The 20454-nt window shown below is 54.3% G+C and overlaps 1 protein-coding gene across 1 annotated transcript; it reads right to left on the bottom strand.

Annotated features, from left to right (window-relative positions):
• Positions 1 to 516: 516 nt before the first annotated feature.
• SNX1 (sorting nexin 1) lies at positions 517 to 18574 on the bottom strand. The gene is made up of 15 exons (XM_062000070.1): positions 18420 to 18574; positions 14009 to 14111; positions 12999 to 13132; positions 11792 to 11858; positions 10136 to 10179; positions 9031 to 9172; positions 8442 to 8520; positions 7681 to 7756; positions 5167 to 5280; positions 4085 to 4178; positions 3355 to 3560; positions 1941 to 2084; positions 1604 to 1684; positions 1137 to 1208; positions 517 to 929 (listed from the first exon to the last, which is right to left on the bottom strand). Exons 1-15 carry the CDS (start codon positions 18558 to 18560, stop codon positions 879 to 881), a joined length of 1548 nt encoding a protein of 515 aa, XP_061856054.1. The 5' UTR covers positions 18561 to 18574; the 3' UTR covers positions 517 to 878.
• Positions 18575 to 20454: the final 1880 nt, after the last annotated feature.

The following is a 20454-nucleotide window of genomic DNA, read 5'->3' as shown; positions in this document are numbered from 1 at the left end:
CCCCGACGCAGCCCCCGAGCTCCCCTGGACAGACGCGGCTGCAGCCCCAGCAGCGGCCAGCCCAAGGGGGGAGGGGGCAGGGGCACGGCAGGGATGAGGCTCTGCCGGGAGAAGAGGAAAGGAAAGCGGGAAGTCAGAACAAGGTGCCTTTTCCTTTTTTTAAGGGAGAAGAAGAGGTATCGGTTTTGGTGAAACCCAGGGCTGGGGGTGAAGGATCAAGAGCTGCCCCTGGGAGGAAGGAAACTCACAGCCCCTTCCCCAAAGGCCAGCTCCCCCAGCAAACCACACTCTGGGAGGCCACATCCCCCGTAATCCCGCGGTGAGGGGCCACTACCCCGGCTCCGTTGAGCTCAGATCCTAAAAACAGCCCCTGCTGGGAGGGTGGCAGGAAGCCAAAGCTTAATGAGGAGGGGGGTGGGGTGGCTGGGGCTGTGCCCTGCCCAAGGTCAGCCCCCCCCAGGGCCGCCCCAGCCGTTGCCCCTCCCTGCCCCAGTCCACCAACAGCCACAGCCCGGCTGCCCTGATACAAGTTTTATTACAGAATTTTAATGGCACTGCAGGAGTAAGATAGTCATTAGAGCCCTAAAACCCAGCCTGAAAAAATGCCCCTGTGCCAGAGATGGGTCACCCCTGGAGCAGGGCTGCTCAGAAAGCAGGAAACTAGTTTCTCTTCAGTATGAAAATATATGTTGCTAAATGAAAAATATACAGTTAGAAGAGTTAGTGGCTGGGAAGCTGCTGCTCAGGGGGTTAGACTTCTACCAGCTCCAGGGTGCCTAAGGGGGTCCGTCCACGTGGAAAAGAGGAGGAGGTATGGTGTATATATATAAAAAAAACCCAAAAGGCAAAGTTAAGGTGCGCTCCTTTGCTGGGTCCAGTTAAGAAATGGCCTTGGCTTCAGGCAGGAAGGCTTCCCAGTACTTCACCAGCTGTAGAGAGGAGAGAGGGGCAGTCAGGAGCCTGCAGGGCAAGCCCAGAGCCAGGCCAGAAGCATTTTGGCGAGGCAGCAGCTCATCCAAAGAGCACAACCTCCCCCCAGAAGGCATCAAGGGTGGTGCAACACTTAAGTGGGGCCCTGCTGCAGCCTGTACTGAGCTTCAAGAGAGAAAACCCCATCAGGGGCTGAGGCTACTCACCTGCTGCTGAGAGTGCAGTAATGTCTCAAGGTATTTAGTGACGTGGTTTCTGAAGTCCTTGGATTTCTCTTTCTGCAAAAGATGGGTACAGGAGTGAGTACAGGGATGAATCAACCACAAAAACCTGCTGGGTTCGGACAGCAGAGGGGTGGAGGTGAGAAACAGAAACCATGAGGATGTTCATGTTCCTCCTGGGGCCTCACAAAGAGAGCAGCACAAGAGCCTGACAATGCTGAGGATCGGCCTCTCTGATGACTCAGATGATCTTTGCCCACCCACCTTCATTTTAACTCTGTGTGGAAGCCCCATCTAAGACAAGACACACCAGGTCTGCCCGTGGCAGCAATGACCCGGCTTGTGGGAGTGTGGATTCACAAGCACAGCGCAGCGCTGGGAGCTGGGCCAGGCCAGCCCGAGCTGCTGCTCCCGGCCGAGGCCAAGCAGCCATAGGGCTGTGCCAGACCCACCTCAAACCGGATCACTTCCTTGCGGATGACGGCCGAAATCCGCTCGAAATCCCTCTCGTACTGCGTCACGCGGGACTCCCACTGCGGAGAGAGGCAGCGCGCTGTGTGCGGGCGGGGAGCAGAGCCGAAGCCTCGCCGCCCTCTCCCGGCGGCCGCGGCTGCTGCCGCGAGCGGCGCTGCGGAGCACAGCCCGGGGCTGGGACGGCAGCAGCGCCTCCGGCAGCCGCTGCACCCTGCTCCAGGCCGGCTTGCTGGGTGATAGCCGGCCCTTCAGCTCGGCACGCCCGGCCCCTTCCCGCTGCTCCGCCGCAGGAGGAAGGAGTGAGCAGAGACCCACCTCTGAGATCTCCTCCTTGGCCTGCTGCAGCTTGTCTGGTTTGTTGGCCCAGAGCAGCCTGGCCTCCATCTCCCTCTTCTTCTGCAGCATGGTCTGAGCGTCCTGCCACCGCTGCCAAGTCTTCATGCGGTGGTCAAAGGCTCCCTGGGAGGAAGGAATGGGCAGAGTGAGGCAGGAGCAGCAGCAGGGAGCTCTGCTGACAGTGACAGCACACCTTTGGCAAGAGGGACATTTTCATCAGTCGGGTCCTGGACCCACCTTACTGTAAGCAAAGCTGGGCCAGAACATGGACTGCTCTACTAGTGGAGGAGCCCAGGCGCAACAACAGACAATTCACAGCTTAGGAGCAGTTTTGAGGCCTCCTTCCACACGGGATTTGCCCACCTGCTCTAGGGTTTGGCAGGAAAGAGGTGCTGGAAGAGCTCCAGCTCTACACACAGTTCAGTGTGAGCCCAACAGGCCCAAGGCCACACCCTGAAGTCCCCACATACCAAGTACCATGTCTAGCCCACCTCCCCTGCAGCCCTGCCACTGCAAGGAGCTGCCTTTACCCGTCCCACACATTTCCAGGAGCAGCTCACAGGCAGCTGCCAGGAGACAGATGGTTTTAGCAGGCCTGCAAATCACCATCCCAAGCAGGGAAGTCCCTGTTAGGCTTCCAAACACAACCAGCCAGGGTGTGGGGAAGAGCTAGAAGAGCAGAACGTGGTGTGTGATCACCTGGTCTGGGGAACAGAGCAGCCAGGAGACAGAAGTCTGAGGCAAAGCTAGGGCTCCTTACCAGAACAGCCCAGGTAAGTCTTACATCCTCCATCACTGTCAAGAGATCTCTGTCCTGGTCTGGAGCACCCACCACACCTCCCAGAACAGACTGGCAGACCCAGGAGGCTGGTGCCTACTCCCTGGGCTCTGGTCTGGCCTCTGTGGCCTCCAGAGGCAGGACACATTCAGAACATGAGTGAATCAGCCTGCTGACTTGCAGCTCTCTTAGGGCTTGCTTCTTTCAGCCTCCAGCAAGGAGGCCAGTGCCCCACAGTGGCTGTACAGATTTGAAGGCTCAAGCTTTTCCCCAGTACGCATCTGGACGATTGATTTGCAACACCCAGATCACGGGTTACCAGCTCAGAGCCTCTGCAGTAGCCACAGCCTTCAGCTCTGACAAACTGAGACCACCTACAAGCTGTGAACTTGTGCCACATACTCCCTGCAGAACAGCAGCACAGCCAGGCTTCTACCCCACTCTTCTGATCTAGTCAATCCATGACTGTCTAAGCAGTGAGCATGCCCTCTGCCCAGGTTAGTCAGAGGCATGCCATGCCCTCTGCTTCAGTCAAGCCCAGATGCCTCCCAGCACACGTAAGCCTAAGGGCAGTACTAGGACAGGCAGCAGAGGCTGCCCCAGAGCACTGCTTACCCTCACAACTGAGAGAAGGCGGATGTAGTCTCCCAGGAGCTCAGCCAGGAGGAAGAAGTCATTGTTAGCCTGTTCCTGGTGCAGCTGCTCAATCTTCTCCTCCACCTCAGCCAGCTGGGACAGTGCCCGGGACAGGGCCGTGTTGTCCTCTGAGCTGCCCAGCATGGCCAGGCTCTTGGCAAACTGGGCTGTATTCAACGCCAGCTCTGGGGAGGGAAACAGAGTCAGCCAGGGCCCCATGCCACACACCCAGCGCCAGCCCTGAGCTCAGCCCAGGGAGCTCCTGCTCTGCCGCTCCAGGAGACCTCAAGAGGTCCTGCCACAGGGTGGGAGTAAGGTGGGCAACCCCAACTGGGGGGTTGGCAAGACGACAGGCATAGCTTTGCAGAAAACAGCCAAGACACGCAGAGGAAGAAAACAGCCCCGGTCCCTGCCCCAGGAGTATTTGGGAGTAGCAAGAAGATGAGCTCTGTTCAGGTTTGCCTTGGCAGCCCTACCCAGAAGGACACTGGCTCCCTTTAGCACTGTCACCCCAAGCTCGCAGGGCTGGAAGGGAGAAGCGTGATCACCGCTTCACCTCTGCTCCCCATGATGGAGGCTGAGAGGCCTTAATGGCACGGAAGCGCTGTCAGAGCTTCGGAGGTGCCTCCTGGGCCACCCACACACTAGCACCACACAAGGCTCAACTGCTGTGGGCAAGCTCCAGGGCAAGCAGGTCCCAGCTCGGTACCTTTCCTGTGGTTCACCAGCGTTTCAACGACAGCGTGCAGCTTCCGGAGCCGCTGGTCCTCACACTCCACCTCCTGCAGCTTCTCCTCGAACCACTGCAATGAGCAAAGGCAGAGCTGATCCCCAGCCCCCAGCACCCAGGCTGAGGCAAGCATGCGGCTCAGGAGTGAGGGTGAGGTGTCATGGGTTTGTGAGGAGTGATTTTCGCTTGGTAACAGGGGCAGGGGGCTGCAGTGCAGACCTGTTAAAGAGTTCTCAGACTTCCCCTGGCTCTGGGTTTCAGACCCATCTCCAGCCCGGCTGGGCCAATCTGGCACCTCTGCCAGCACCTTTTAAGGATGGGAATTTGAAATGTATGAGGGAGATGGAAGGGAAGGGCAAGATGGAGGCGACCATGCAGACCCTGCAGCCAGGAAAAGACAGAAGGAACGATGCTAAACTAGAGAGACCCTTGTAGCTGCCGAGACCTCATGCCAGAGAGGGTGAGAGCTGGAGACTCCAGGTCAGAAGGAGCGAGCAGTTCAGACCCCAGCCCAGAGAAGACGAACTGGGGTTGCAGCATCCCATGGGAGCGGCACATGCAGGGCTGCCTGGTGACTGAGACACCCCAAGCTGGAGCAAGGGAGGACTGGCAAGGAGCACTTCTCCTCAGGAGTATGATAAGCGTCAGGAGACATCAGGAACGGACTGACTGCAACCTCCATTCCCCGCCCCTCGCACTGATTATGGGGGATGGAAGGTAACGATGCTGGGCTCAGGGACTCTGAGCCTGGGGAGAGAGAAGGGGCGGGAGAAAGGTGATCTTAAAGAGCTGGTTGCACTTTCATCATTCACCCTACTCTGTATTATTTTTCTGTTGGATATTTCCATTTGTTATGTTTTAGTTCAAGGCAGATTAAGTTTCTTTTTTTTTCCCCCAAGCTGAGTAGCCTGGTCTGTTTTGTCCAGGACCATAAGCAGCAATTAAACCCTCCCTGTCCTTCAGGAGTTTCAGAGTCTGGGGTACTTAAGTCTAATTGTGGTCTTTTGTCCCTGAATGGGCCTAAACCAGGACAGGAGGGCCCAAGGGCTTTCTGTACTCACTATGTCTGATTCATTCATCTTGATGGTCATTTTGCTGACAGCATCCGTAGCTTTGTTGAACATCTTCAGTATTCCTGCTCCACTCAGGGTCTGGGTGCCAATTGCTCTTGGTAGCTATAACAGAAAAGAAAACGGCAGCTCAGTGCCTGCAGGTCAGGCCCAACACGCTGCTCTCATTCACCCACCAAGGGTCCAAATCCCTCACAGGCTCCAGTGAGACCAGACTGCGACATCAGACCTGCCACACTTCTCATTAACACTTGCTCTATCAAGAAAGTGACTCAATGCACCACCAGAGAAAACTGGCTGGATGGCTGGGCCCAGAGAGCAGTGGGGAATGGAGTAAAGTCCAGTTATTGGCCAGCTACCAGTGGTGTTCCCCAGGGCTCAGTGTTGAGGCCTGTTCTGTTTAACATCTGTATCAACAACCTGGATGAGGGCATCGAGTGCAGCCTCAGTAAGTTTGCAGATGACATGAAGCTGGGCAGGTGCATAGATCTGCTTGAGGGCAGGAAGGCTCTTCACACAGGGACCTGGACATGCTAGAGCAATGGGTTGAGGCTAATTGTATGAGGTTCAACAAGGGCTGGGTCCTGCACTTGGGCCACAATAACTCCATGCAATGCCACAGGCTTGGGGCAGAAAGCTGCCTGGAGGGAGAAGACCTGGGAGTGTTAATTGACAGCAGCTGAACATGAGCCAGCAGTGTGCCCAGGTGGCCAAGACACCAATGATATCCTGGCTTGTGTCAGCAACAGTGACCAGCAGGACCAGGACAGTGACCTGACTCAGCACTGGTGAGGCCACATTTTGAGTACTGTGTTGAGTTTTGGGCCCCTCACTAAAATAAAGACACCGAGGTGCCGGAGTGTGTCCATACATGAGCAATGGAGCTGGGGAAGGGTATGGAGCACAGGCCTAACGGGGAGCAGCTGAGAAATGTGGTTGTGTTCAGTCTGGAGAAGAGAAAGCTGAGGGGACACATGATCAGTCTTCTACAACTCCCTGACAGGGGGCTGCAGCGAGGAGGGGGTCACAGTCCCTTCTACCAAGTAACAAGTTATAGGAGAAGAGGAAATGGCCTCAAGTTGCACCAGGGAATTCTTCTTGGAGATTCTTCCGGGAGAAAGGAAGAATCTTTTCCCTGAGCGGGTTGTTAGACACTGGCACAGGCTGCCCAGGGAGCTGGCTCCCCATCCCTGGAGATATTTAAGCTGAGGTGCTGAAGGACATGGTTTATAGTGGTGGGCTTAGCAGTGTGAGGTTGGACTCAACCTTCAAGGTCTTTTCCAATCAAAACAATTCTATGATTCTCAGTTTGACAGGAGGTAAGTGCAGTTTCATGAGCAGCCACCACATGGCATTGCTCTCCCTTGTGCACCTGCTCAGCAGCAGAGTGAAGTGTTTGCATGATGGCTGCTCCCACAGCAGAGCCCTCGGGCACAGTGTCAGTGCTGGATCACTCAGGCTGGGGCTTCCCCAGGGCTCAGCCTCTTTACAAATGACTTCCCCACACTGGGTGTGCAGTTGTGCATAGCCACACTCTCCTTGGAGGAGCAGAGACCACATATTTCAGGGCAGACCCAGCTCTCCCTTAATATCTGAGTATCAGACCAGGACAGCATGAGACATCCCAGGACAGCAGGCCCCACTCCTGGCACGGATTTCAGAAAACAAAGACCATCCCTGCTCCCAACATATACCCCCATCATGACATACAAGAGCCAGGCCAGAGCCCTTCAAGAGCACAGCCCTTAGACAAGTGCCAACACAGGAGAACGTTCTGCTGTACTAAGATTGCCTGGCAAGGTTTTGATAGCGGGGGTACTATGGGGGCAGCTTCTGTGGCAACCCTTTGCAAGAACATATTTAAGAAGTGGAAAAAAACCTGCTGCAAAACAATGGGAATGGAGAGAGGAGCAAAAACATGAGAGAGAAACAACTCTGCAAATGCCAAGGTCAGTGAAGAAGTTTGTGGAGGACTGTCTCCCCAGGCAGGAGCCTCATGCTGGAGTGTGAGTCCTCCCCCTGAGAAGCAGCAGCAGCAGAGATAACATGCTGAACTGACCAGAACTCCCACTGCTCATCCTTCTGCACCACTGGGGGAAGGGGAGGAAGAGAATTCAGGAGTAAACTTAAGCCTGGGAAGAAGGGAGGGGTGGGGGTAGGCATTTCCAGATTTGGTGTGATTCTCATTATCCTACTCTGATTTGATTGACAATAAATTACATTAGTTTTACCCAAGTTGAGTCTGTATTCTCAGTGATGGTCAGTGCTGAGTGATTTCCCTGTCCTTGTCTCGGCCCACCAGCTGGAGGGGACTGACAGAGCAGCTTTGGTGGGCACTTGGCACCAGGGTCAATCCATCACATCTGCTGTCATCATCATGGTTAAGAGCTCTCACAAGGCCTTGCTGTCTCTCACTGAGTTCTGAAGCATCCTGCCTCCTCAACTGTCTGTGTCCTGCCTCCTCCAACGCCCCCAGGGCACTTGCAGCTACTCCCAACTACTGACCTCTTCCTTCTCCAAGAACTCCCTGACGTCAGGGTCTTGCAGCATGGTTGGGTGGCTGACCACTCTCCGTAGGTATCTGTGGGGAGGAACAGAGTCACACCGGCTGCAGAACCTGCTCCGCGCCATTGCTGGGAGCTGTCCCAAAACAGCAGCTCAGTGCCTGCAGGTCAGGCCCAACACACTGCTCTCATTCACCCATCAAGATCCCGATCCCCCTGCAGGCTCCAGTGAGACCAGACCTGCCACACCTCTCATTAACACTTACTCTAGTAAGAAAGTGACTCGATACACCACAAGATCAAGATCCAGCCTTACATGCTCACCAAGGACCCCAAGGGGTCCTGCAGAGGCCAAAGCCAGAGGGATCAGCGGTTGGCACAGGCAGCAGAGCAAGAGCACACACGGCTGTGTGATTATAGGGTGCCAGCTCAACACAGCTCGAGCTGTTTCTCGCCTGACCTGCGCTATTTCTACAATTAAACACTCACATTGCTGGGCTCCTGAGAGCAGTTTTTCCCTTGCCTTGGCAGAGGAGTTCAGCCAAATTTGGACCCAACACAATCAGAGGCTTTTGAAGCAAGAGGTTGTTTTACAGAGTCAAAGCAACTCTCTGCAGTTGTAACTCTTTGGCGGCCTCCAGGTTTGCTGCAAAGCTCAAAGCAGGTAGCTTTTCTCGTGTGGGAGGAGAGCACAGCCAACCTGGCCTTGCAGAGGCTCCTTGCTTGGCTGGGGCAGGAGGGGACAGCTGTTGGGGTCTGTACCTCTCTAGAGCAGCCCGTCTTTTTTCTAGGAACTCTGCAGAGGAGGAGTCTTCTTTCCCAACTTTCACCTTGGTCATCCCTAGCACAGAAGGAAGATGCAATTAATGAGCTGCTTTGGATTCAACACGTGAGGTAGCGTTGTTTGTTAGACTATTTGGGCGACAGCAGAGGAGAAACACCTTACAAGAGGAATTAGGCCCTGCACCAGCAAGAGCTATTTGGGAATTTAAACTTTGCTTGTACCTAACATCAAGCGGAAGCTGATGTCCAGAAAAGAGGCAAAACAATGCCATGCAAGACTGGAAGGGTTATAGGTCTGCACTCAAGGGAACAGTGATTCAATGACAACACAGAGGACAAGATTTTTCTCTGCATCAGGCAGATGTGGAGACATCTGTGAAGTCAAACAAGGCTTTAAGAGCTCCAAGTATGGAGTCAGAGTTTTGTCTGTGCCATAGAGCCCAGATAATTTGCTGCACCTGCTTCCATGGCTGCTTTGCAGCTTCCCCCTGGGCTTGGAGGCTGGGGCAGGCCCATCCTTCAGGCCCTAGAAGAACCTGCTCCAGGGCTCTGCACCTTCACCACGCACCTATGAGACTCTTCTCTGGAGGCGGAGGAACGATGAACCCATTTTGGGCATGCTTCTCCAACAACTTCTCATAGAGACCCAGAAAGTCACTGAATCTCCTTTTCACTGAAAACTGCTTGCTCCTGAACATTGGCATGCTGGTCTGTGGGAAGAGAAGAGACTCAGGTCACACTCACCCAAGGAAGCTTGTCCCCCTGGCCCCAGCCTTGCCAGCTCCATCTGCTGTCACTTCTGGAGATGAAGTAGAGTGTGATCTAAGGAATGAACAGAGCAAGCTCTGGCCTAGGTTTCCAGTAACTTGCCTCCTAAGAGATCTCTTCAGACCAAGCAGCAGTATTAATGGCACTAAACGAGGGAGCAGCTGTTGCTGTGGCCACGGGCTGCTGGGTAAGCCTTGCTACTGCCTAATCCCATCAGCCCTGCATTGCACAGGAGCAGGCACAGCTCTCAGGGCACACTTTATCACTTTGAGGCTCCAGAGGTCACCGGTGGCTTTTGGCTGTGTTTGCAGTGAGGAGGGGAGGCAAAGAAGTCCCCCAGTCCCCTTCAGACCGTGGGATGCCCAGGTGCAGAAGCTACTGCACAGACAGCTAGGAACAGCTTTCTGCAGGGCTCTGAGCAGCAGCCCAAAGCTCAAACCAGGGCAGCAGAAGGCTCTGTTTCTTGCTAACAGCCCAGGAGAGCAGGTCCCAACACAAAACTGGCTACAGCAGCAGCTCCTCAGTGAGAACTGTGTTCAGGCCAGCTTCATCCGATGCAACTGTCAGCACAGAACCTTCAGCCATGGCCTCGGTGTCTGGGCTCTCCCTAACAGGTGTCATTCCCACTGCCCATCCCAATGCCAAGCATCCCCATCAGCCAGGACTGCAAGGAGGTAACTGGCTGAAAAAAACCCAGACAGTCTCCTCTCAAATAGATTCAAAACCCGTTTTTCATCTGGGCTCACACTTTGATCTGCAGGGGTGGATTATAACTTCTGAATCCATGTAACATGACCTCCTGGCTATTTAGGTCACCACTGGTTTGGCTAAGACCAGACAGCCCAGCTGCCTTGGAGCATGAACAGGAACAGCAGCTCACCTCAAGAGCCAGGAGTTAGACATACCTGTGTTGACACTTTGTAGGCTACGTAGGCGTTCATGCCATCCCCTGGGGAAAACAGAACCATGCATTAGTATTGTGAGGTCGGTACATTGCACTATCATCTGAATGCAAAGTGCAGGGCTCCAGCCAACCCCTGGCCTTTGCTGGTAGTCCTTATCCTTGGCCCAGTGGAGCCCCAAGCCTTCACACAGAGCTACAGGCAGCATCTCCCCACAGGACCCTGGACTCCTGCCCACTCAGCACCTCCCAACCTGCCCCGTGACCCTCCTTTTACTTCCTCGGGCAGCCAGTGCTGACAATCAGGCACTTGTCATGATGCTGGTGTTTGGGCTGACTCCCTGCATCTGCTCAGCACACAATTCAGAGGCTGTATGGAACGGCTGTACCAAAAGCAGTCCTCTCAGAAGATGCAACTCAGCCAGTCTCCAGCTGCACATGGTTGGACTCTCAGATGTCTTGGGCAGTTTTCTCTGGCTAGCACAGAAATCCCCTTGTTTTCCTGGCAGCTCATCCTCAGGGTCTGATGTCCCCTCTAACATACCCAATCTACAAGGCAGTACATAAGCTGTCCCTCACATGGCTGCTCTGCTGCCTTGGAACAGATGTTCCTTTGGGTTATCTGCACTCCAGGGACTGCCATGGAGCTGGCCAAGTTGCTCTGACCCCCACTTTCAGAGAGAATTCCTCTTGCTTCTCAGTTTGAGGCATGAGCTGCCTTCCTGGGCAAGGCATAGCCCAAGCACAGCTGCCAGGGAAGGTGTCAGAGTATGGAATAGCACGTTCAGTTAAAGACAGGGCTGCCTGCAGGTCAAGTCAAGTTGCCGATACCAGGCTCTGCCACTGCGTGTATAACTTTCACCCTCCCAAAAAACCCACTCCTGGCTCCCTGCCTTTGAAGTTCCCAACTTTCCAGAACCTGCTTCTGCCTCACTTGTTTGTGACCTAGGCCTTTTGCTTTGTGTAACTATTTCTTGAAGATGTTTCTTCCTAGTAGCTAGCATGGGTCTGTTTTGGGTTTATAGTGAAAGGCATGTTGATAACATAGGGATGTTTTGGTTATTGCCCAGCAGTGCTGGCACAGCGTCAAGGTCTTTTCTGCTTCTCACCCTGCCCCACCAGCAAGAGGGCTGAGGCAGGCACAAGGAGCTGCGAGGGAGCATGGTCAGGAGAGCTGATCCAAAGTAGCCACAGGGATAATCACAGGATTGTTGAGGTTGGACAAGAGCTTTAAGCCCCTTGAGTCCAACCCCCAGCACTGCCACAGCCTTCACTAACCCACAGCCTTCAGCCACAGCTACATGGCTTTGGAATCCCTCCAGGGATGGAGATTCCACAATGGCCCTGGGCAGCCTGAGCTGGGGCTTGACAGCCCTTTTGGGGAAAAAGTTGTCCCTCATCTCCAAACTAAATCTCCTGTGGTGCAACCTGATGCTGTTTCCTCTTGCCCTGTCACTTAGTTGCTGGCTGGGGTTAATCCATGACAACATTGGAAGAAGTAGTCTTTGAGAAGATACTCCAGGATCAAGTCTGCACTTGCAGAGAGAGCTAAAAAGCTGGAGCTGTGGCATGTGGAGACAAAAGCCATATCCAGTCCTACTGCCAAGCCTTGCCTGGCTAACTGCACCTCACTGTGCAGCAGGACAGGATGTTAACTCACCAACTTTCTCTGGGTCACTCACTCCTACAGTCAGGTCAAATTTGTCCTCCTGTTCCTCTTCTTCCAGCTGTTTGGAGCAAGCACAGGACAACAGTAACTTAAAAGACAGACTCTGAACTGCCTCAAACTATGCAGTCTTACACATTACAGCAAGCTCATCACACTGCCAAGGCATCTTTGGCACTTCAGTATGGCCAAGGCCATTCCATAAAGCCCTCAAGCTTCTCACTTGTCTCCAGGCTACAAGGATCCAAAGGGGATTTGTCTTCACAACACTGCTCTCTGCACAGAGTAATGTACCAGCTGCTCAGCCCCAAGGTGAAACTCTGCCAAGTCCAGCCTCAGCTCTGTGCAAGGCAGTTCCATCTGGCATTGCGATTCTCATTCTCATCTGAACCTATGCAGAGGTAAGCTGCACAGCACAGGCGGCTGGGGAAGGAGAGCCAGTCCAAAGGGGTCTTTCCATCAAGTCCTGCCTTGGCTGTACCCACACTGTACCAGCAGTGCTGCCCAGACAGACCACAGAGGCACATGCATTGTGGTGCCTTGTCAGTAGAATGTTGTTAAAGGACTCGGAGAAGTAAAGTTGAGGCTGGCCTCAAGCAGCCTTTAAACTCCAAATTTGAGGTGGTAGCTGATCAATTTGCTGATCCTGGCCCAACTCTGCATTGCTCTTTCACTGATGGCACTGCCACAGGGCAGAGATGCAGCATTTTCCTTCTCTCCCGAAATAATTGCAGTCCCTCTACAGGAGAAACTCCAGATCTAGGCCACGTACCACCTGATTAACTGGGCTCAGTAGCCAGGCTACAAGCTGCACATAAGGACTTTGCACTCTTGTGTCACCCAGGAGACTGTGCCTTTAGGAACACACACAAGAGCAGTCACACTGCTGGCTCTGTCTGCAGCAATACAGTGTGCCAGAGCTTGAGTCAGGGCTTGCACCCCCAAGACTAGATTTGCTACTTGCCATTTCAGCTCTGGAAGCAGCCCACAGCACCACAGGAGCAACAGTGCAGACCTGAACTCCACTCCAGCCCTATCAGTCCCAGTCTGATGGCCTGATATCAGCCAAGGCATCCAATACGACAATTCTATTAATTGCATCATTCCAGATGTGTGTTTACAAGTAAGTAAACAGGCCCATTCCTGACAATTACAGTCACAAACTAGCAGGGCAAGTTGGGAAGCTCTGAGCAATTCTCACCTCCTCATAGCTCTTCAGAGGGTTTCTAGAAGAACTTGCAGCTACTTCTAACGAAGGGGCAGGACTGGATGCTTTGGGCGGTTCCTTCTTCTGGTTGTTCTGTGTGTTGTCTAGAGACAACTCAACAGTGGCATCTGTCAAGAGAAGTTTGCAATGGTCAGCCTCTTGACTTTGGGGTTCTGGAAAGCTAGTTTCGTTATTCTCCAAGAGGTTCAGGGGATCTAGGGAGTCTTAATTAGCAAAAAATAAAACCCCATCTGTAGGGAGGACACATGTAAGCATTGGGAAGAGCAAGACAATGCATCTTCACTGCAGTAAGTGTTTTATCCCTCTCAAATGGAGAACATTAAGCTAATCTAACAAACTGCTAATTCCAGGAGGAGCCAGGCATTACCTCCTGGCTGTGTGCTAGAAGAGCTAAAGCTGAGCTGGACTGTTTTTACACAGCACATACACTCAGCCTGGAAGGTGGGGTCCTTCCCACTATGCTTCTCCACTCAGAGGAAGGAAACACTTCAAACTGTTAGCAGATGTCTCCAGAAACAACTCTCAAATGCCTCTGCCAGAGGTATCCCACCGTGTCAGGGCTGGGGAAAGTCTGGCCCTCCTCGCTTTCCCCAGCTGAGGGGAGTTACATTTCCAGTTCCTTGGGAACAGCCACATCTCTATTACAGATGCTTCCTCTGCCCACATGGGAGGCAGAGAAGTTAGAGAACAACTGTCCTTGACTGAGAAAACACTTGACACCTTACAGGTTAAGGCAACAAAACTAAAGCAAATCTCATTTTAATACTCTCCAACTTCCAAACAATTAATCCTACTGAAGGATTATGCTAGAGAAGGAGGCTGCTCCCACCTTCCCAAAAACACTTCTAGAGTTTAGTGCTTCCAGAGCAGAAGAGAACATGAGCTTGAGATATGGGCGAGCTGCATGTCATGCCCCAAAGCAAATTGCTCCAGGACTGGAGTTCCAAGAACCCCAGCACACACCCTTGTAGATACTGACTCACCTGCAAATAAGTCCTGATCATCTTGCTCTATGCGAACCCCATTCTCTTTGGAGGTGCTGCTCACAGGGAGGAGGGACTCTCTTTTTGGTGCTGTGGGCTTGCTCTGCAAGAGAATAAAAAGCACATAATCAGGTAATTTACAGTGAGGGACAAAGGCCAGAGAAGCAAACAGCTCATCCCCACACAGAGTCACTGCTGCAAGAAGAGAGTGACCAGAGGACATCACTGCCTGCTTCCTTTCCAGCCACTCGCGAGCACGACTACCACTGCCAGCAAGGCATCTCAGCCATTAAGGACACTGTGTGTCACATGAAACTTCAGAGCGAGCTTCAACCCTGATTTTTAGCAGCAAAGGAGCAGCTAGCAGGTCACTGGCATGTGCCTGCCCACAGAGCGAGCCTCGCAGCCCCAGCACTACGGGCGTCAGGAGCCGTAGGCAGTGAAATACACACAAATGTTCCTGTTCACAACGCCCATAACACATCCAGCCATGCTATTTCCAGGTATTGCCTTGCACACCAGTATTAACACCCCAGCACAGCAGGTGGGCAGCACTAGGGAGCCTCCTGTGCTTAACCAAGCTGCTGCCAACAGGAGATCTCCTGGGAATGCCAAGCTGTCCCTGCTGGACCCACAGTGATTTGCTTGCTCAAAAGCAAGACACCAGGGCCCACGAGCCTTGTCAGGAGTTGAGCTTGTGCTATCAGTTCCAAGGCTACCATAAGCTGAGTTGCCTTTCCCCAGAAGGCTGGTTAGGGTCTGCACCAAGGCAACTGGGCCGTGATGGTTTCCATGCTCACTTCCCAGTGGTACTGGAGGAGCTCCTGGCTCTGCTGCCCCAGCACTGCTTCATGGAACCACACCGTCCCCTACTCCAACACCCCTGGCTGTCATGGCTGGAGCAAAGCTGGGCACAGCTCTCTGTTTCACCAAGTGATGCTGGCACATCACACACCATGCTTTGTGACTCAAAGCTCATGTTCCCCACATATGACTGGGCTGGGTCAAGACAGCCCTGCGACTCACAGCACAGCTGATCCTGCTGCGGCAAACAGTCCCTTGGGCACGCAGCTTCTCTGTGGGAGACTGTCCCGACAGGTGAAACCCACCCTAGAGTCCATGCACTAACCAGTCTGCCACAGTAGAAAGCAGAACTATTCCTGCATTCCTGCTGCAGGCAAGTACTGCAGCACGCCTCGTCCCTCACTCTGCAGGCAGAGGAGCAAGTGCAAGTTATCCCAAGCAAGAATGGGACGGTAAGCTCTATTCATCAACGTCCTCACAGAGCACAGACCGGGGCTGACAGCCAGTACATGGAGCACTATTAGCAGCAACTCCAAACCCACAGGATCCTTAGCACTTTCTTCAGCAAGGAAACATCATGGGCTCCCTCTGCTCCTTCAGGAGTAAAGCGATGTTATAGCAGCTGCTCTCTGAGGTGGGCTCAGCTCTTCGGGTACATCTCACATATGGGACATTTGATGGTGAGTTCACCTCTATTTTAGGATGTTTTCCTGGAAAAGAAAGCCAGGGCTACTCCTGGCTTTGATCATTACAGTTAAAGGCAGGAGCTACATTTGCTAGTAGTGGAGAGCAGGGAGCAGAGAGAGCCACACAAAACATCACACCCAGATCCACCCAGGTCCCTCAGGCTGGCAACCAAGCCAACAAGAAGGCTAGCACCACTGGGACCTCTCCCAGCCAGTGGCCAAGCCAGTAAGAGGGCTGCCACCATCAGTGACCTATGCCAGGGGTGTTTGTAGCACTTCTCATGCAGATACTCTGCTTCTTCAGCTCTTACTCAGCTCTTCAAGTTGATAAATAAACCCCACTCTACACAGACCAGGTAACAGGGGCTCTGAAGCATCCCTATCGAGTCTCCTAGGTCTCAAACACATAAAAAGGCTATCTGCTTTTCCACCATGACTGAGTCTCAGTTTGTCTTAAGTTTATAAGCCTACAAAATAATACATTGTGTTCCCACTTCTCCATTTGCCACCACAGAGGAGTCATGGCGTCTTTGAGATCGACCCGTGATCCTCCATCCCCCCTCTCAGAAGCCTGATTTAGCACACCCTGACCCCCATGTGAGTGGGCAGAAGCTCCCTGGGTCTCCCACCAAAAGCCTGACACTTAGACCTCATGTCAGAAAAGCTAGCACTTGAGGGCATCCCTAGAAAGGGCTCTGCTCACACAGGATCCAGCCTTTGTCAACAAACAGCTGAGGTCCAGCTCTGGTTCTATTTGTGTCTGACCCAAATGCTTCTTTGCTGACTGCTCTGAGGGCCAAGTGCTGGCAAGCCACCTGGGTGCCCGCAGCCAGCTGGATCTGCCTCTCCCTTGTTTTGCAGAAAGTGTTTTGGTGATGCTCAAGGGCAGACAAACAAGCCAAGCCACCGGGTCCCACAGAAGAGCCAAGTATTAGTTATGAGAGTTGCTTCAACCACCACTAAGCAGCTGATAAGCTGCTTTAAGTCAACAGACTCCAGTCTCAGCCAAGTGACATTGCACTTGCAGGAAAGCCCGTGGCAGCTGGCCCTCATCTGTTTTGGGAGGCTGCCTCCACCACAAAGCAACAAGACACATCTTCCCCTTCTTCAACAGAGAAAGGTCCCAAGAAGTTCAAGACCATTGCTGTGCCTTGGTGCCAGCCAGAGGTACCAGCATCTTCCTCTTGCAAGGCCGGGTGGCACTTCCCCATGTTGCTTTCAAAACGTACAAGCCCACTGTTCTCTTTTGCCCAGAACAACGTGAGTTTTGTCCTCACAAGTTCAAGTGGGGCAGAATCTACCCACATCTCCCCATATCTGCCTTGTTTCCTGCTAAGCTAACTAGCAGAAAACAGGCCACCACTGAGTGAGCGCGGCTCAAGGACAACCAGGCCGGACCTCCACCAGAAGCAGGCAGAGACAGGTCCAGCTTCATGCCAGTGGCAGAGGTTTGGCCAGGCCAGCTCCATTCTCAGATGCAGGCAGGTTCGTGTGCCCACAGTTACAGTCTCTTGCTCGAGGTCTCCCTAAGCCCAGCCTGGGGAAAACATCAGGGCTGGGAAACTGCAGACAAGTAAAGGTTTCTGGAGAGCTTCCCACCAGAGACACCAACTCCTCCTGCCCTGCTGGCAGGAGTAGGCAGGCTGGAAGAGGCCTAGGCAAGGCAGAAAGGGGCAACAGTGTCAGCCCTTGCAGAGGACAAGGTAACAAACCTCAGCTAGCAGAGCTCCAGAAATCAGGCCCAAGTAAGTGCAGTGCTGGAGCAGCAGGCCTGCTGGAGGAGTCAGCTACTGCAGCCTCTCCAGCAGAGATCCTCACTTGGTGCACCTGCCGAACCCACCTTGAGGCCAGGTGTAGGGGGGGATTCAGCTTGGAAAAGCACCATCCAGTGTTTAAACTCTCCTCCTCTTTGTCTATCTATGTCAATGTTTGCTCCAGACAGTGACCAGCAATGCTGCCATAAATTAGCACTGAGTACCTTCACCAACAAGAGATTTGCATGTAGATGATGATCAGAAATAAGAAAAGGCGCTGGAGGCCTTCATGGTTCGCACCCCTGCTTCAGCAGGGAATTCCTGCAGCAACACAGCAACCTGGTTTGTTGAACAAGTACCACCAAACCTCCCTGGTCCCTCCTATACTGAACTGTGCTGGTATAAAGCAAGGGAAGACACCAACACCTCTCCATGAGGAGGGAACCAGCTGAGGGCAGCAAGGGCCACACCAGCACCCTCAAGATGCCGAAAGGACAGGATCTGACAATATGGGAAGGCAGACAGGGCTCTTCCCTGTGAAGTCTCCCAAGGCTGAGCTGGGATCACTGCCAGGTTTCAGCCAGCGAGGTGATCTGCTCACCAGTCACTGACTCTGACTTGGGTGCGTATTGAGCAGCAGGCAGTTGCCCCCAGCAAACGCCCAAGACATCTTCCCTCAGGTGGGCTCCTCTGAATTACATGAGTTCTACAAGAATTGACAGGTTATCCAATTGACTCTGGAGAAACCATGACTGACCCAGGACAAACCATTTCATGGTCCTGCAGCCAAGAGAGCCGCCTGCTCACAGAAGCCTTCTCCCGACCCCTCAGCACCCACCTGGCCCCACGGTACTGACCAGCACAGCGACCCAAGCTACTCTCGGGAATGGAGAAGAAGCCGCAGGCTCCCGGCCTTTCTGCAGGAGCAAGAGATCAGCCGCACCGCCACCTTCCTTTGATTTTTTGGGGGGGTGGTGTGTTCCCCTTTTTTTTAGCAAAGTGCTGCGGATGTCACGCCGTTGCCTGCAGGCACCGAGCCGCCCCTCACAGGTGGCTACCTGCCTACCTGCAGGCATGGCCCGGCCCGGCGCCGCCGCTCTCCCCACACAGCCGCTCCGGGCCAGGCCTACCCCCAGGGCTCTGCCCCCGCCCACGGCCCGTACTCACGGTGCCGGTGAAGATGTCCTCGCCCTCCGTGTCGCTGTCGACCACCCCCGGCGCGTCGCCGTCGTGGGGCTCGGGGAAGGGCGGGGGCAGGCGCTCTCCGGGAGAGGGGGAGCGGGAGCCGCGGGCGCCGCCCGACGCCATGTCCGCGCTGAGCCACTTCCGCCCGCGCCGGAAGCCGCCGCCGCCGCCTTAAGGCGCCGGGGCGGGGCCGGAGGGGCAGCTGTCCCTCGGATTGGAGCATGCCACTGCCGTCCCCGCCCCCTCCCGCCGCGGACAGCCAATGAGCGCCGCCGTTTCGCGCCTCGGCAGGCGTCGCTCCGTCCCCATGGAAACGGCCACGAGGCCGGGGGGCGGCCCCGGGACAGCGGCCCCGGGACAGCGCCGCGGGTGGCGGCGGGCGAGCGCGGACCCCGCGGCCCCGCCGCTCACGGACCGCCGGCCGAGCCCAGCCGGGGTGCGCGCAGCCCTCCTGGTGCCCCGGTCACTCTCCCTGGGACACCCGAGCGCGGAGGCAGCCCCCGTTCTCCACATCCAGGCCAGGACGGCCGCCCGTGCAGCTCACAAGCTTTTTGGGAGCAGCCCAAGAGGGGTGATGCTGCCACAAACCAGCGAGATCCCTCCTCCTCTCCTACGTAAGATTCCTCCCCTTAGCAACCAGTAATAAGCATCGTGCAAGCTCAGAATACTCTTTTGTACAACCCAGTACAAGCTCCACACCCCTGAGATAGCCCAGGACGGGCCCCATATCCCCGAGACAATGACTGGCTGTGGCCCTGTTGATGACAGACCATGATCAGTTACAGTGACAGGTCACCACCACTCAACGTGGCTGACGGTTCTTTTGGGACAGTGCCAGGAAGGGCCAGATTTTCATCAGGTTTAGGTGAAGGGAGATTATCCTGATGCAGATAAAGCAAGACAGCATCTGTGGCCTGCCAGACACATCCCAGCTGAGCTAAGTCACTGTGTGGTAACCAGGGAAAGGGTCCCTTTGTCCGGGTGGGAAGCACTGAGAGGAGCTGCTGACTGTGTGTCCCTCAGCTGTGGGAGAGTAACCAAAAGAGATGGATTTTCCTTATTTTCTCACAGCTGTTTCCTGCAATGAAGCAGCAAAGTCCAGCAGAGACCTCCAACCCTTCACCAAGAGGAAATCCTGTTTGACCAACCTGACAGCCTTCTATGAGTGCATAACCAGCTGGCTAGATGAGGGGAGAGCAGCAGATGTCATCAACCTTGACTTCTGCAAGGCTTTTGACACTGTCTCCCATAACATCCTCACCAGAAAGCTGAGACAGTGTGGCTTGGATGAGTAGACAGTGAGGTGGATCAAGAACTGGCTGAATGACAGAGCCCAGAGGGTGGTGATCAGTGGCACAGAGTCGAGTTGGAGGCCTGTGGCCAGTGGAGTTCCACAGGGATCGGTTCTGGGGCCAGTCTTGTTCAACATCTTCACCAGCAACCTGGATGAGGGGACAGAGTGACCCTCTGCAAGTTCCCTGATGACACCAAACTGGGAGGACTGGCTGATTCCCCAGAGGCTGTGCTGCCATTCAGTGGGATCTCGACCAGCTTGAGAGTTGGGCAGAGAGGAACCTCATGAGGTTCAACAAGGACAAGTGCAGAGTCCTGCAGCTGGGAAGGAACAACCCCATGCACCAGTGCAGGCTGGGGACTGACCTGCTGGAGAGCAGCTCTGCAGAGAGAGACCTGGGAGTCCTGATTGATAATAAACTAAACATGAGCCAGCAATGTGCCCTTGTGGCCAAGAAGGCCAATGGCATCCTGGGATGCATCAAGAAGAGTGTGGCCAGCAGGTCAAGGGAGGTTCTTCTGCCCCTCTACTCTGCCCTGGTGAAGCCTTGTCTCGAGTCCTGTGTGTAGTTCTGGGCTCCCCAGCTCAAGATGAACAGAGAACTTCTGGACAGAGTCCAGCACAGGGCCACCAATACGCTGAGGGGACTGGAACATCTTCCTTCTGAGGAAAGGCTGCAGGAACTGGGACTGTTTAGTCTGGAGGACACTGAGGAGGGATCTT

This window comes from Colius striatus, chromosome 7, assembly GCF_028858725.1.
Source record: "Colius striatus isolate bColStr4 chromosome 7, bColStr4.1.hap1, whole genome shotgun sequence".
NCBI lineage: Eukaryota > Metazoa > Chordata > Aves > Coliiformes > Coliidae > Colius > Colius striatus.
Note: the sequence above shows the minus strand (reverse complement) of the source record. Positions and strands in the feature narration are given on the sequence as shown.